Source organism: Nerophis lumbriciformis, linkage group LG19 (assembly GCF_033978685.3).
Source record: "Nerophis lumbriciformis linkage group LG19, RoL_Nlum_v2.1, whole genome shotgun sequence".
In the NCBI taxonomy this organism is placed as follows: Eukaryota; Metazoa; Chordata; class Actinopteri; order Syngnathiformes; family Syngnathidae; genus Nerophis; species Nerophis lumbriciformis.
Genome location: NC_084566.2, coordinates 32,729,197 through 32,741,624, shown reverse-complemented (window position 1 = coordinate 32,741,624; position 12,428 = coordinate 32,729,197). Strand labels below are relative to the sequence as shown.

Below are 12,428 nucleotides of genomic sequence, written 5' to 3'. Positions count from 1 at the left end.
TACCGTCCAGACCTGTCATCCCTCAACAAGTGCAGCGAAATTGTATCAGCATGCCGCCACAGACGGAAACACCTCCTAGGTAACACATGAGCCAATCACCACGCCCCTACGCCAGCCTGTATCCACCCACTCTGTGCCCTATATAAACCATGGTATGCGAATGCTCCCATTAAAATCTCCTGACGATTGAGGGTACCCCCCCTCATGAAACAGGCCTGTAGAGATGAAATAGTCTTGTGATTTTTTTTCCCACACATACATATATATATATATATATATATATATATATTCATATATATATATATATATATACAGGGGCGCCGAAAAGGGGGGGTAAAGGAGACGGATTCTAGGGGCCCATGATGGAGGGGGGCCCAGAGAGGTCCCTAATGATGATGAAATTATAATACAGAAAAAATAATGACACTGTGTTGGGGGCCCTGTAAAGATTATTTTCATGGGGCCCAAAATCCCTAAGTTGAAAAACTTATTGGGGTGTTACCATTTAGTGGTCAATTGTACGGAATATGTACTGTACTGTGCAATCTACTAATAAAAGTTTCAATCAATCAATCAATGCCGAGTGACTAGTCCTCTCCTATATAGACAGTACTATTGCAGTACCACTCCGGGCCGCTAGGTGTCAGCCAGCCCACTCGGTGTTCCCTGCGCGGCGCGGCAGTGACAACAAGACGAGGAGGAAGAGGCGCAACGACAGCTTCTCTTTGGATCGTCGACTGCCTTCCTTGCGTGACAACACGGGGATCGCCTTCGAGATTCGGGTAGGAAACATTTCCCTTTCCCTCGCCTCTCCCCCCACGCCGTGCGACGACTCAGGAAGCCCGGCGCGGGGTTCGTTTAAGGCAGGTTTTGTTTCGCCGTGTTCCCGCTGTTTGCGTGTGTAAAGACACGGGAACATGCCAGCGGAGCCAAAATGGCTGGGCGCAGTGAAATGTGAAATATTCTCGCTCAGGGTCTCCTCCTCTGCGGGGCTTGTCACGCTAAACCCCGGGCTTGTTAACGCGACACTCGGCATCTTTTGTGAGCGGGTTTGTTTCTGTTGACTTTATTCGCATTACTGCAGCTTAGCTTGCCTATATAGGCCTATCCCCCCCCCCCTCCTGAGCAATTTATGCATGGTCTATTTAGCGACTTGTGCTAACTTTTTAAGCCGAGCAAGCACCTGTACTTCGGCCTTAATAGTTCTGGAAGTCTTCCGTCCCTCACTGGTGTTGGTCCCTCCCCTCCAGGTTGCTCCCATGTCAGAATTAGTGATGGGTTGATGAGGCGTCATGAAGCGTTTCGACACATTGCAAAACTGTATTGATACTGTGTCGCTAAATACTGACATCTGCTGAACATTAAAAATCTTTACAGGCAACCTATGGACCGACTCAACTGACACTGATTTTATGACCTAGTACAGCATACTTGCCAACCCTACCGGATTTTCCGGGAGACTCCCGAAATGCAGCGCCTCTTCTGAAAACCTCCCGGGACAAATTTTCTCCTGAAATTCAGGTGGCGCTGGAAGCCACGCCCCTTCCAGCTCCATGCAGACCTGAGTGACGTGTCAACAGCCTGTATTCACGTCCGCTTTCCCACAATATAAACAGCGTGCCTGCCCAAACGGCATGGCGTAGTGGGTAGAGCAACCGTGCCAGAAACCTGAGGGTTGCAGGTTCGCTCCCCGCCTCTTACCATCCAAAAAATCGCTGCCGTTGTGTCCTTGGGCGGGACACTTCACCCTTTGCCCCCGGTGCCACTCACACCGGTGAATTGAATGATGAATGATAGGTGGTGGTCGGAGGGGCCGTTGGCGCAAATTGCAGCCACGCTTCCGTCAGTCTACCCCAGGGCATCTGTGGCTATGAAAGTAGCTTACCACCACCAGGTGTGAATGTTTGATGGGTTCTACATGTAAAGCAACTTTGGGTACTTAGAAAAGCGCTATATAAATCCCAGTTATTATTAAACACGTTATAACTGTAGAATGATGGAGGGCGAGTTCTTGGTTTCTTACGTGGGTTTATTGTTAGGCAGTTTCATCAACGTCCTCCCAGCGTGGCAACAACACACAACAACAGCAGTCATGTTTTATTCTACCGTAAAGCAGTTCGTCTACCGTAAACAGCAATGTTGTTGTAATATATTGAGTTGGAGGCAATAACCAGGCGAGGTAATGAAGTACGTCTCTTTACTGTAGACTTCAGAACAGACTCACACACTTGACGTCAGGTGCGCAACACCAAGTAAATCGTTGGCCAACCAAAAAGTAACCCCAGTACGCTATAGCCATACTTTCCAACCCTCCCGAATTTTCCGGGAGACTCCCGAAATTCAGCGCCTATCCCGAAAACCTCCCGGGACAAATATTCTCCCGAAAATCTCCCGATTTTCAGCCGGAGCTGGAAGCCACGCCCCCTCCAGCTCCATGTGAACTTGAGTGAGGACAGCCTTTTTTCATGACGGGAGGACAACAGGGTGACAAGAACTAAATCATCCAGACTAGAGATAAATTGTGTTATTATGTTTATCTTACCTAAAAATAAATATATTTATTAATTTAAAAAAACCCAACTAAATACGTTTTTACTATATTTTGCTAAAAACATCAAAATTAATTGTATTTTTATTTGCATTTTTTCATGACTCCTTATTACATCCAGCCATATAATTATACATTAAAATAAACATATTTGAAATAATTGATTTTAAATTATCATAATAATTCATTTAAAATGACCATATTTAATTATTAATATAATTGCTTGTTTATCAACAACTTTAGCATTTTATTCATTACATTTTGAAACTCTCAGAAGCCAAGTTATGTTATATTCCTTAATATTTATTTATGCAAGTTTGAAGTATCAATGATCTAAACACAGTTTTGTTTGCATATTTTCAGGATGTAGATATATATATATATATATATAAATAAAATACTTGACTTGGTCAATTCTAGCTGTCAATATACTCCTCCCCTCTTAACCACGCCCCGCCCCACCCCGACCACGCCCCCACCTCCCGAAATCGGAGGTCTCAAGGTTGGCAAGTATGGCTATAGCCTACATTCACCAGGAGATGGCAACAGACAAACATAGATCACTCTATTACATTCCTCCCCTTTTAGAAATGTAGAAGTTACTCAAAATAAATAAACAACCCAACCAAAAAATGCAGCAGCTCAATTAAAAAACTGTACTTAAGCCACATTCTTTTTTTCTTTTTTTTAGTACTGAATTCTTAACCCTCATTTGTAAACAATAACATGCTTATTATACAAACAGTATTTGTACACCTTTAACACAGATTTTTATACTGTCTTCAGAGATTCAGTTTTTTTGGTGGTACTCGAAACCTTTCTGGGTACCTGCGAAAGGGTGTTCAGCATGGTTAGAAAAATAGTGACAGAGAATAGAACAAGGATGGACAATTCAACCCTTAACTCAACAATGAGTAGATGAGTGTTATGTGTGTGTATATGTGTAAATAAATGAACACTGAAATTCAAGTATTTCTTTTATTTATATATATATATATATGAAATACTTGACTTGGTGAATTCTAGCTGTAAATATACTCCTCCCCTCTTAGCCACGTCCCCACCCTCCACCCCCACCTCCCGAAATCGGAGGTCTCAAGGTTGGCAAGTATGTAGTACAGGGGTCGGCAACCATCAGCATACAAAGAGCCATTTAAGCCCATATATCCCCAAATAAAACCCACCTAGAGCCGCAAACTCTGTTTGATTTCTGAACCTGTTCAGTGGCCTAGTGGTTAGAGCAGACCTGGGCATTATGCGGCCCGCGGGCCACATCCGGCCCTTTGTGCGTCCCTGTCCGGCCCACGTGAGGCCAATCATAAATTACAAAATACATTTTTAAAAGTATCTATGTCGAGTGTGCAATACAACGGTGCTGCTTTTGTTTTGAAAAGCGTTATTTGTATTACTTCCGTGTGGACGTATGCGCGTGCGTGATTGTGAACAGCTGCAATCACAAATTACAAAATAAAGTTGAAAAAACATCTATGTCGTGCGCGCAATACAACTGTGCTGCTTTTATTTTGAAAAGTGTTATTTATGGACGTACGTCCGTGTGTAACCTGTGAGTGAAGGTGCACAGCGACAAGTGATGCACGGTTTACACCCGAGACGCTAAAAAGAGAAAAGTTGATGACGAATGCCGTATTTTCAACTAGACATGGTCTGCCAAGCAACGTTCCCTCTAAGGTGCGCGCCTGCGCAATTGCGCACTGCTCAAGCGTCCTGTGCGCACAGCAAATATATGCCGCGCAACAAATCAAACCCATCTGAATTCTAAACAAAATAAACACATAATTTATTCTGTGTAATTTTGCAATGCAACTTTGAGTGACAGTGGCAACAAGAGGCCCGAACAATGTTTGTCAACACCGTTCAATTGAACACCGTTCAATTATTGTAACGGCTATCGAGATGCTTTGAGGCCAGGAATTATATCGATCACTTTATTGAGCAAAACTGTTTATATTCGGCCATAACCACACCAAAAACATGAGTAAGACACTTCTATCTCGAAAAACTAGTCATTTTCTGCCGTACAAACCAGGCGAAAACCAACTTGTCATCTGTCACCAACACGCATACCACTAAGCCACTGGTGCGTTTATGGCCACACAAAAAGTCGGACAACTCAAACACCACAGTCATACGTGTGCTTATTTTACTGCCATTTATTATTAATGTTAATTCATTTATATTAATCGTGGAATGCTGTTACGAGAGAAAGTTACAGGAATGCACACTTCATCCTATGCTTACATTTCATTGTGCAACATAAGAATGTTTAAGGGCAACTAAATGTGATCTCTGAAAGGGGCACAAATGATTTCCAAAGCAGTGCTTTTGGTGTAAAGTTAAGTTAGGTTAAATGAAAGTATTATTATTATTATTAATTATTATTATTATTATTTATCTTACGGTATATATAAAAAAAAATAATAATAATAATAATAATAATGTTGTCGATGTGGCCCTGCAGCAGTGCTCGGGTTGCTCATGCGGCCCCCGGTAAAAATTAATTGCCCACCCCTGGGTTATAGTGTCCGCCCTGAGATCAGTAGGTCGTGAGTTCAAACCCTGGCCGAGTCATACCAAAGACTATAAAAATGGGACCCATTACCTCCCTGCTTGGCACTCAGCATCAAGGGTTGGAATTGGGGGTTAAATCACCCAAAATGATTCCCGGGCGCGGCCACCACTGCTGCTCACTGTTCCCCTCACCTCCCAGGGGGTGAACAAGGGGATGGGTCAAATGCAGAGGGTAATTTCACCACACCTAGTGTGTTTGTGACTATCATTGGTACTTTAACTTTAACTTTAAAATGACGATAACACCACTTATAGTTTCGTTACACTTGCGCTATAGAATTTATGAAATCAAACACATGACAAAAAAACCACTCACATTTTATTTCTGGGTATAACGAAGCAAATCACCAAATTATTTGGAACATTAGAGAAAAATGCAGTGGTACTTCCCTTATTAATGAATAAATAAAAAAAATCAACTCACTCCAATATTCTGCGGCTAATTTGACTAAAAAGGGAAAACAACAACCTTGTCATCAATGAAAGAAAATAAATAAAATGATGATGAATCGTGGCTGTGACATACATTTTAATCGACAATATATCAAAATGTTTTATTTTCATATGACAAAATCCCAGAACTCTCCAAAAAATAAAAACTGTTGAATTAAAATAAAATAGCATTTAATAAATTAAGTATTTGTTGACATTGTGTTTCACAGCCAAAGGGAGCCACGGTGGAGGCATGAAAGGGCCGTAGGTTGCAGACCCCCGACCTAGTATATACAATAATATAAACCAAGTCATTGTATTTCATTTCGGATTATTTCATATCTTCATTTAAATAAAAATATATTTCTTATCTTTTTTAGATACAGTCAATAAATGTGAACATGTATCATAACATGGAAATCTAAGAGAACGTGTTGTGAATGAGGATGCTGGTGGACTGGGATTTTTTTATTTCTTATTTTTTTTAAACATTTTTATTTTAAAAAAAACAGTTTTTACAACGTATTAAATTTTAGACGATTTCTCTTCTTAGTTATTATTTCTCCGGCTGACAGCATTGTGGAGGTGGATTTGTTAATGTACGACAATTCTGTCGTACAAATGCGACATTTAACCTGCAGAAAATATGAATAGTACACTAAGAATCATTTTGAATTCTAATCATGTGGAAACTTTGAGAGAACAGGATGAAACGACAAGGAATTGAACACAAATACCTTTTTTTCCGATATATGATCAAAATATTCCCACACGGCGGAAATCTTTCTTTTTGCCTGAGGCTCCTCCATGATCTCCGACGACGATAAATTACAAATGACCAACGACAGAAGTGCGGCGATTCTGTTGGCAGCAGCATCTCGTTGACCGATGCGCTTCCTTATAAACACTTTGGCGCGCAGGCATCAGTTCGGCACAGTTCGCGTATCGGTCACGTGACCCAAACAGCTCATGATCGGTCACGTGACTTTCTAAAAGCGGTACGAGCACCGACACAGGGTTTTGCTCTATGAGCTCGACGCATGCGCCAAGCCCATCACTAGTCAGAATTATTGCGATACATCGACTACGAACACCTGTACTTCGGCCTTAATAGTTCTGGAAGTCTTCCGTCACTCACTGTTGTTGGTCCCTCCCCTCCAGGTTGCTCCCATTCCGGCGGAAACATGTCAGAATTATTGCGATACATCGACTACGAACACCTGTATTTAGGGATGATACTCAAAACCGGTTTTCCCTGTTGTTCAATAAGAAAAGAACCGAGTCCTCGGAATCAAATCCCTTTTTAAAAACTGGTACCTGTTTTCGAGACTACTATAGTAAAGAAAAAGAGTTGGTTCTTTATTCGAATCCCGTCCCGACCAGAAATGCCCTTTGAGACATCACAAAAAATGACGTCACGTAGCTCAGTCATTAGGCGCAGATAGGGAAAGCAGGAAAAACAATGGACCGGAAAAAGCGCTCCAAGGTGTAATAAAGTTCAAAACAAAAGGTATAATCCAAAGAATAACTTTACTGAGAGATTTGAGCAGGGTACAAACACATGACCAACACTTTTACGACCAAGCGGAAACATAGCAACCAGGCTAGCAACGCACCTCCTTTACGGCAGCTGTCGCAGCGTTCTTAAAGCAACCGCAGCACATACATATATATACAACATATATCTCCCTATTTTAACTTTGGTTTTTCTTTCCTTGTAATTAAAACAAAATCACACTGTATATGTGTTGTCTGTCTAATTATAAATAATGCAGACGAGGCGTGTTGGCTGAGTTCTTGACGTTTACTTTCACAGCGTGCTCATAACCTCATTCTTAGCTGCCGGCTGGCGACATGCAACAACACTTTTCGGGGCTACCGCGCATGCTCGTCACTCCCGTTGCATGCTGGGTAGTGTAGTTGTTATATTCCCTAGCCTAGCTCATAACATAACATATTTCCCCCTATAAGGAAATAATGTTAACTCAATAAAGTGTATTTCTTTTTTTAGCTTTAACTTTTCATTTTTTAGCATTGTAACCACATTTGCAAACAACTTTTCTCTTCATAGAATTTTCTTTCAATAAAGAAATAAAGTGCAAAAAAGTCAAAGCATCATAACAAACAGTTATGTCAAATAGCAGCAGAAGTGCACTTTTTGGAGAGCTGTATTATTTTCAGTTTTGTGCCCAATGGACTGATTTTATTTAACACTATATTATTATTTATACACCTATAGTGATCACAGAGACAGGTTGTTTTTGTGTTACTGTATATATTTGTTTTTCTGAAAAATCCCACTTAATATACTTTGGGTAACAACAGTCAATATTTGTTTATTTTATTTTTTTAGGGGGGTAACAGTCATTATTTATGTATTTATTAGATTTTATTTTTTTCTTATATAATAAAAGTGAGCTTTTGTTAAACCAAATATTGTGGGGGTTTTTCCAGATACAACAACCTATCTGGACTCGATAAGAGAATCGATAAGGAAACGGTTCGATAAGAGGATTCGATAATAGGCTCGAACTTGATAATTTCCTGTCAAACATCATCCCTACCTTCGGCTTAATAGTTCTGGAAGTCTTCCGTCACTCACTGTTGTTGGTCCCTCCCCTCCAGGTTGCTCCCATTCCGGCGGAAACATGTCAGAATTATTGCGACACATCGACTACGAACACCTGTACTTCGGCTTAAAGGGGAACATTATCACAATTTCAGAAGGGTTAAAACCATTCAAAATCAGTTCCCAGTGGCTTATTTTATTTTTCGAAGTTTTTTTCAAAATTTTACCCATCACGCAATATCCCTAAAAAAAGCTTCAAAGTGCCTGATTTTAACCATCGTTATATACACCCGTCCATTTTCCTGTGACGTCACATAGTGATGCCAATACAAACAAACGTGGCGGTTAGAACAGCAAGGTATAGCGACATTAGCTCGGATTCAGACTCTGATTTCAGCGGCTTAAGCGATTCAACAGATTACGCATGTATTGAAACGGATGGTTGTAGTGTGGAGGCAGGTAGCGAAAACGAAATTGAAGAAGAAACTGAAGCTATTGAGCCATATCGGTTTGAACCGTATGCAAGCGAAACCGACGAAAACGACACGACAGCCAGCGACACGGGAGAAAGCGAGGGCGAATTCTGCGATCGCCTTCTAACCAACGATTGGTATGTGTTTGTTTGGCATTAAAGGAAACTAACAACTATGAACTAGGTTTACAGCATATGAAATACATTTGGCAACAACATGCACTTTGAGAGTGCAGACAGCCCAGTTTTCATCAATTAATATATTCTGTAGACATACCCTCATCCGCTCTCTTTTCCTGAAAGCTGATCTGTCCAGTCCAGTTGGAAATGCATCTGCTTTGAGTATCGCAGGATATCCACACATTCTTGCCATCTCTGTCGTAGCATAACTTTCGTCGGTAAAGTGTGCGGAACAAACGTCCATTTTCTTGCCGCTTTCGCATCTTTGGGCCACTGTTGCAACTTGAATCCGTCCCTGTTCGTGTTGTTACACCCTCCGACAACACACCGACGAGGCATGATGTCTCCAAGGTACGGAAAACAGTCGAAAAAAAGGAAAATAACAGAGCTGATTTGACTCGGTGTTTGTAATGTGTTTGAGAAAATGGCGGATTGCTTCCCGATGTGACGTCGCTCCGAGAGCGAATAATAGAAAGGCGTTTAATTCGCCAAAATTCACCCATTTAGAGTTCGGAAATCGGTTAAAAAAATATATGGTCTTTTTTCTGCAACATCAAGGTATATATTGACGCTTACATAGGTCTGGTGATAATGTTCCCCTTTAATAGTTCTGGAAGTCTTCCGTCACTCACTGTTGTTGCTCCCATTCCGGCGGAAACATGTCCGAATTATTGCGATACATCGACTACGAACACCTGTACTTCGGCCTTAATAGTTCTGGAAGTCTTCCGTCATTCACTGTTCAGAATCAGAATAGTTTTATTGCCATTGTTTGAGAACGGGTTCACAAACTAGGAATTTTTTTTGGTGCAACATAAAACACATATAACACAGTTGTTGGTCCCTCCCCTCCAGGTTGCTCCCATTCCGGCGGAAACATGTCCGAATTATTGCGATACATCGACTACGACCACAAGGCGACGTTCCTAAAGATGCTCAACCAGCAGCGGATGGAAGGTGAGCACTGTGACGTAGTGGTGGTGGTGGAGAATATCGAATTCAGGGCTCACCGCTGCGTCTTGGCGGCCTGCAGCAACTACTTCAAGAAGCTCTTCAAGAAGCAGAACGACGAGGACAACTCCATCGTGGAGCTAGACTTCATCCGCTCGGACATCTTCGAGGAGGTGCTCAACTACATGTACACGGCTCGCCTGGCCGTCAGGAAGAAGGACATCAACATGATGATGTCGTCCGGCCAGATCCTGGGCATCAACTTCCTGGACAACTTGTGCTCGCAGAAGCGGGAGCTGACCAACATGAAGACGCGGGAGAACCAGGCCCCCGGCGACCACGGCCTGCGGGCCCAGGACGCCATCCTGAAGGAGCTGGCCATGGAGGAGGTGAGGAAGAACAGCTTCTACGACCAGGGTATGGACGGGATGGGCGCGGGGGCGTCCCACGTGCCCCAGCCGCACGGCTACAACACGGGCATGACCAAGGACGCCCACGCCCACGGCTGGGGCTCGTCGTCGTCCAGCGACATGAAGTTGGAGTACCTGCTGTATGGCCACCGCGACCACGGCTCCTGCCCGAGCGCCGGCGCCAAGCCCTTGGAGCACAGTGCCAAGAAGGAGCGCCTGCTCACCGCCAACCGGCCGTACGGCTGCGAGCACTGCCCTAAGGCCTTCACCACCGCCGCCCACCTCAAGGAGCACCTCAAGATCCACTCCGGCTTCAAGCCGCACCGCTGCGTGGTGTGCGGGAAGGCCTTCATCCGCGGGCCCGACCTCAAGCGCCACGAGCGCGTGCACAGCAACGAGCGGCCCTTTGCCTGCCAGCTCTGCGAGAAAGCCTTCAAGCACAAGTCGCACCTGAAGGACCACGAGCGGCAGCACCGCGGCGAGCGGCCGTTCAACTGCGGCTCGTGCGACAAGGCCTTCATCAAAGCGTCGGACCTGAAGCGCCACTGGAACACCATGCACAGCGGCAACCCCCGCAGACAGATGTCGCTGTCGCCGGCCGCCTCGCAGCACGCCACCGACGACCAGAGGGACTGGAAGCTGGAGACGGCGGCACACTCGCACAACTCTGACTGCTGAGTGGTGGCAGCGGGTGAGGGGGGCGCGCTTTTTGACGCAAAACCCTGACAAACAAACTCTTAACGGGCAGGGGGTGCAAGCCACAGACATTTAACCGATTGGGGTGGGCCCACGGAGAGAGCGGCGCATGTTCAAAAGAGTTGCTATCGATGGAAAGATGTTGTCTCCATGTGTAAACTCATGTAAATGTTTAGTTCACGCTACTATACATCTCTTTTTCACACAGCACCGCAATTTCTCATCACCACTTTTACTTTGGCGGGGTCTCTAACATTTGTTTTAACCGGGGGTGTCCAAAAATAGAAAAACAATCCAATGTGGGTAGATTTATGCTGAACTCACTGAACAAAACAATATATTAGCTGACAAAGCAAATTAGTGTAATATCTAATTGATAAAGAATTGTATTTTAATATGCCGAGGACTGAAAATGGCCCCAATGCCGCACTTTGGTCACCCCTGGGGATAACCCTCATGGATTTTATGGCGCCAAAAAGGAGTGTGGGGTGAGGGCGGAGCTTGGGCTTAACATTAGTTGCGTCGCGTATATTCATGTGAATGTTTTTAATGGACGTGTTTAGTTGTACTGATTTGAATATTATTATTATTATTATTACACTGTACGAGTCAATCGCCATTCAGAGTCAGACCAAAGTGTTGGATTGCGGGGCCGCTTGACTAGATTTACTGTTATACAGTATGGAAGTGTCACCCGCCTATCAGCAGTCAAGGATAGACCTTGTGTACATACGCTCGCTTAGGTTGTTGCACAATGACAGTTCACAATGAGGAATTATGCACACACACACACAAATATATAAATATATCGATAATGTTGTCTGACGCTTTGACAATAAACACCATTTGCTGTGTTTTTCCTACGTTTGCTTTTTGATGCTGTTGTGAAGAGCTTTTAATTATGCAGAATTTAAGTTTATTTAATACAACAAGGAAAGTGGGACTATTACAATAAATATGTTGTTTGATGAAAAATAAGTTGCTTTGTTGACAAAAAAAAACAATTCAGTTTAGGATACATTTCTGTGTGAAAACGAGTCTAAATGATTAAAATGACAACTTTTCCTACGAAAATACGACTGTTAAAATGACATTATTGTATTCATGACAACTTTAATTTAGCATTTCACTTTCACTCTCCTATTACTTAGTTTTTTTTTCCATGGATATGTTAAGTGGAAACAAGCTTAACGTTTTTACAGGTGAAAGAAAGTACACTAATGCCATTTATTTATGTTTTCACAAACTATTGTAACGCAAAACGACATTGCATGTATTACTATACACTGTAAAAAAAAAAAAAGTCACCTACTGGCAGCTATGACTGCCAAACGAAAACCATAAAATTAAAGTAAAACATTGTAAACCAAATAATGATCAAAAACATATTTACAGAAATTTTCATGAAACGTTTTGCGGAAAAATATCGTAATTTTACATGAATTTGAAAGTAATTTAAGAAAACAGAAAATGCTATGTATAATTAATTTGGTGTTTTTCTGTAAAAAAAATAGAAATATACATAGTTTGTCATTACTAGAATATTACTTAAAATAACAGGCAGATTGTTTTGCAGATAAT

General features: G+C 42.5%; 1 protein-coding gene across 1 annotated transcript; it reads left to right on the top strand.

Annotated features, from left to right (window-relative positions):
• The first annotated feature begins 642 nt into the window (after positions 1-642).
• LOC133618486 (zinc finger and BTB domain-containing protein 14-like) lies at positions 643-11,703 on the top strand. The gene is made up of 2 exons (XM_061978903.1): positions 643-782; positions 9,646-11,703. Exon 2 carries the CDS (start codon positions 9,669-9,671, stop codon positions 10,827-10,829), a length of 1,161 nt encoding a protein of 386 aa, XP_061834887.1. The 5' UTR covers positions 643-782; positions 9,646-9,668; the 3' UTR covers positions 10,830-11,703.
• The last annotated feature ends 725 nt before the right edge of the window (positions 11,704-12,428 follow it).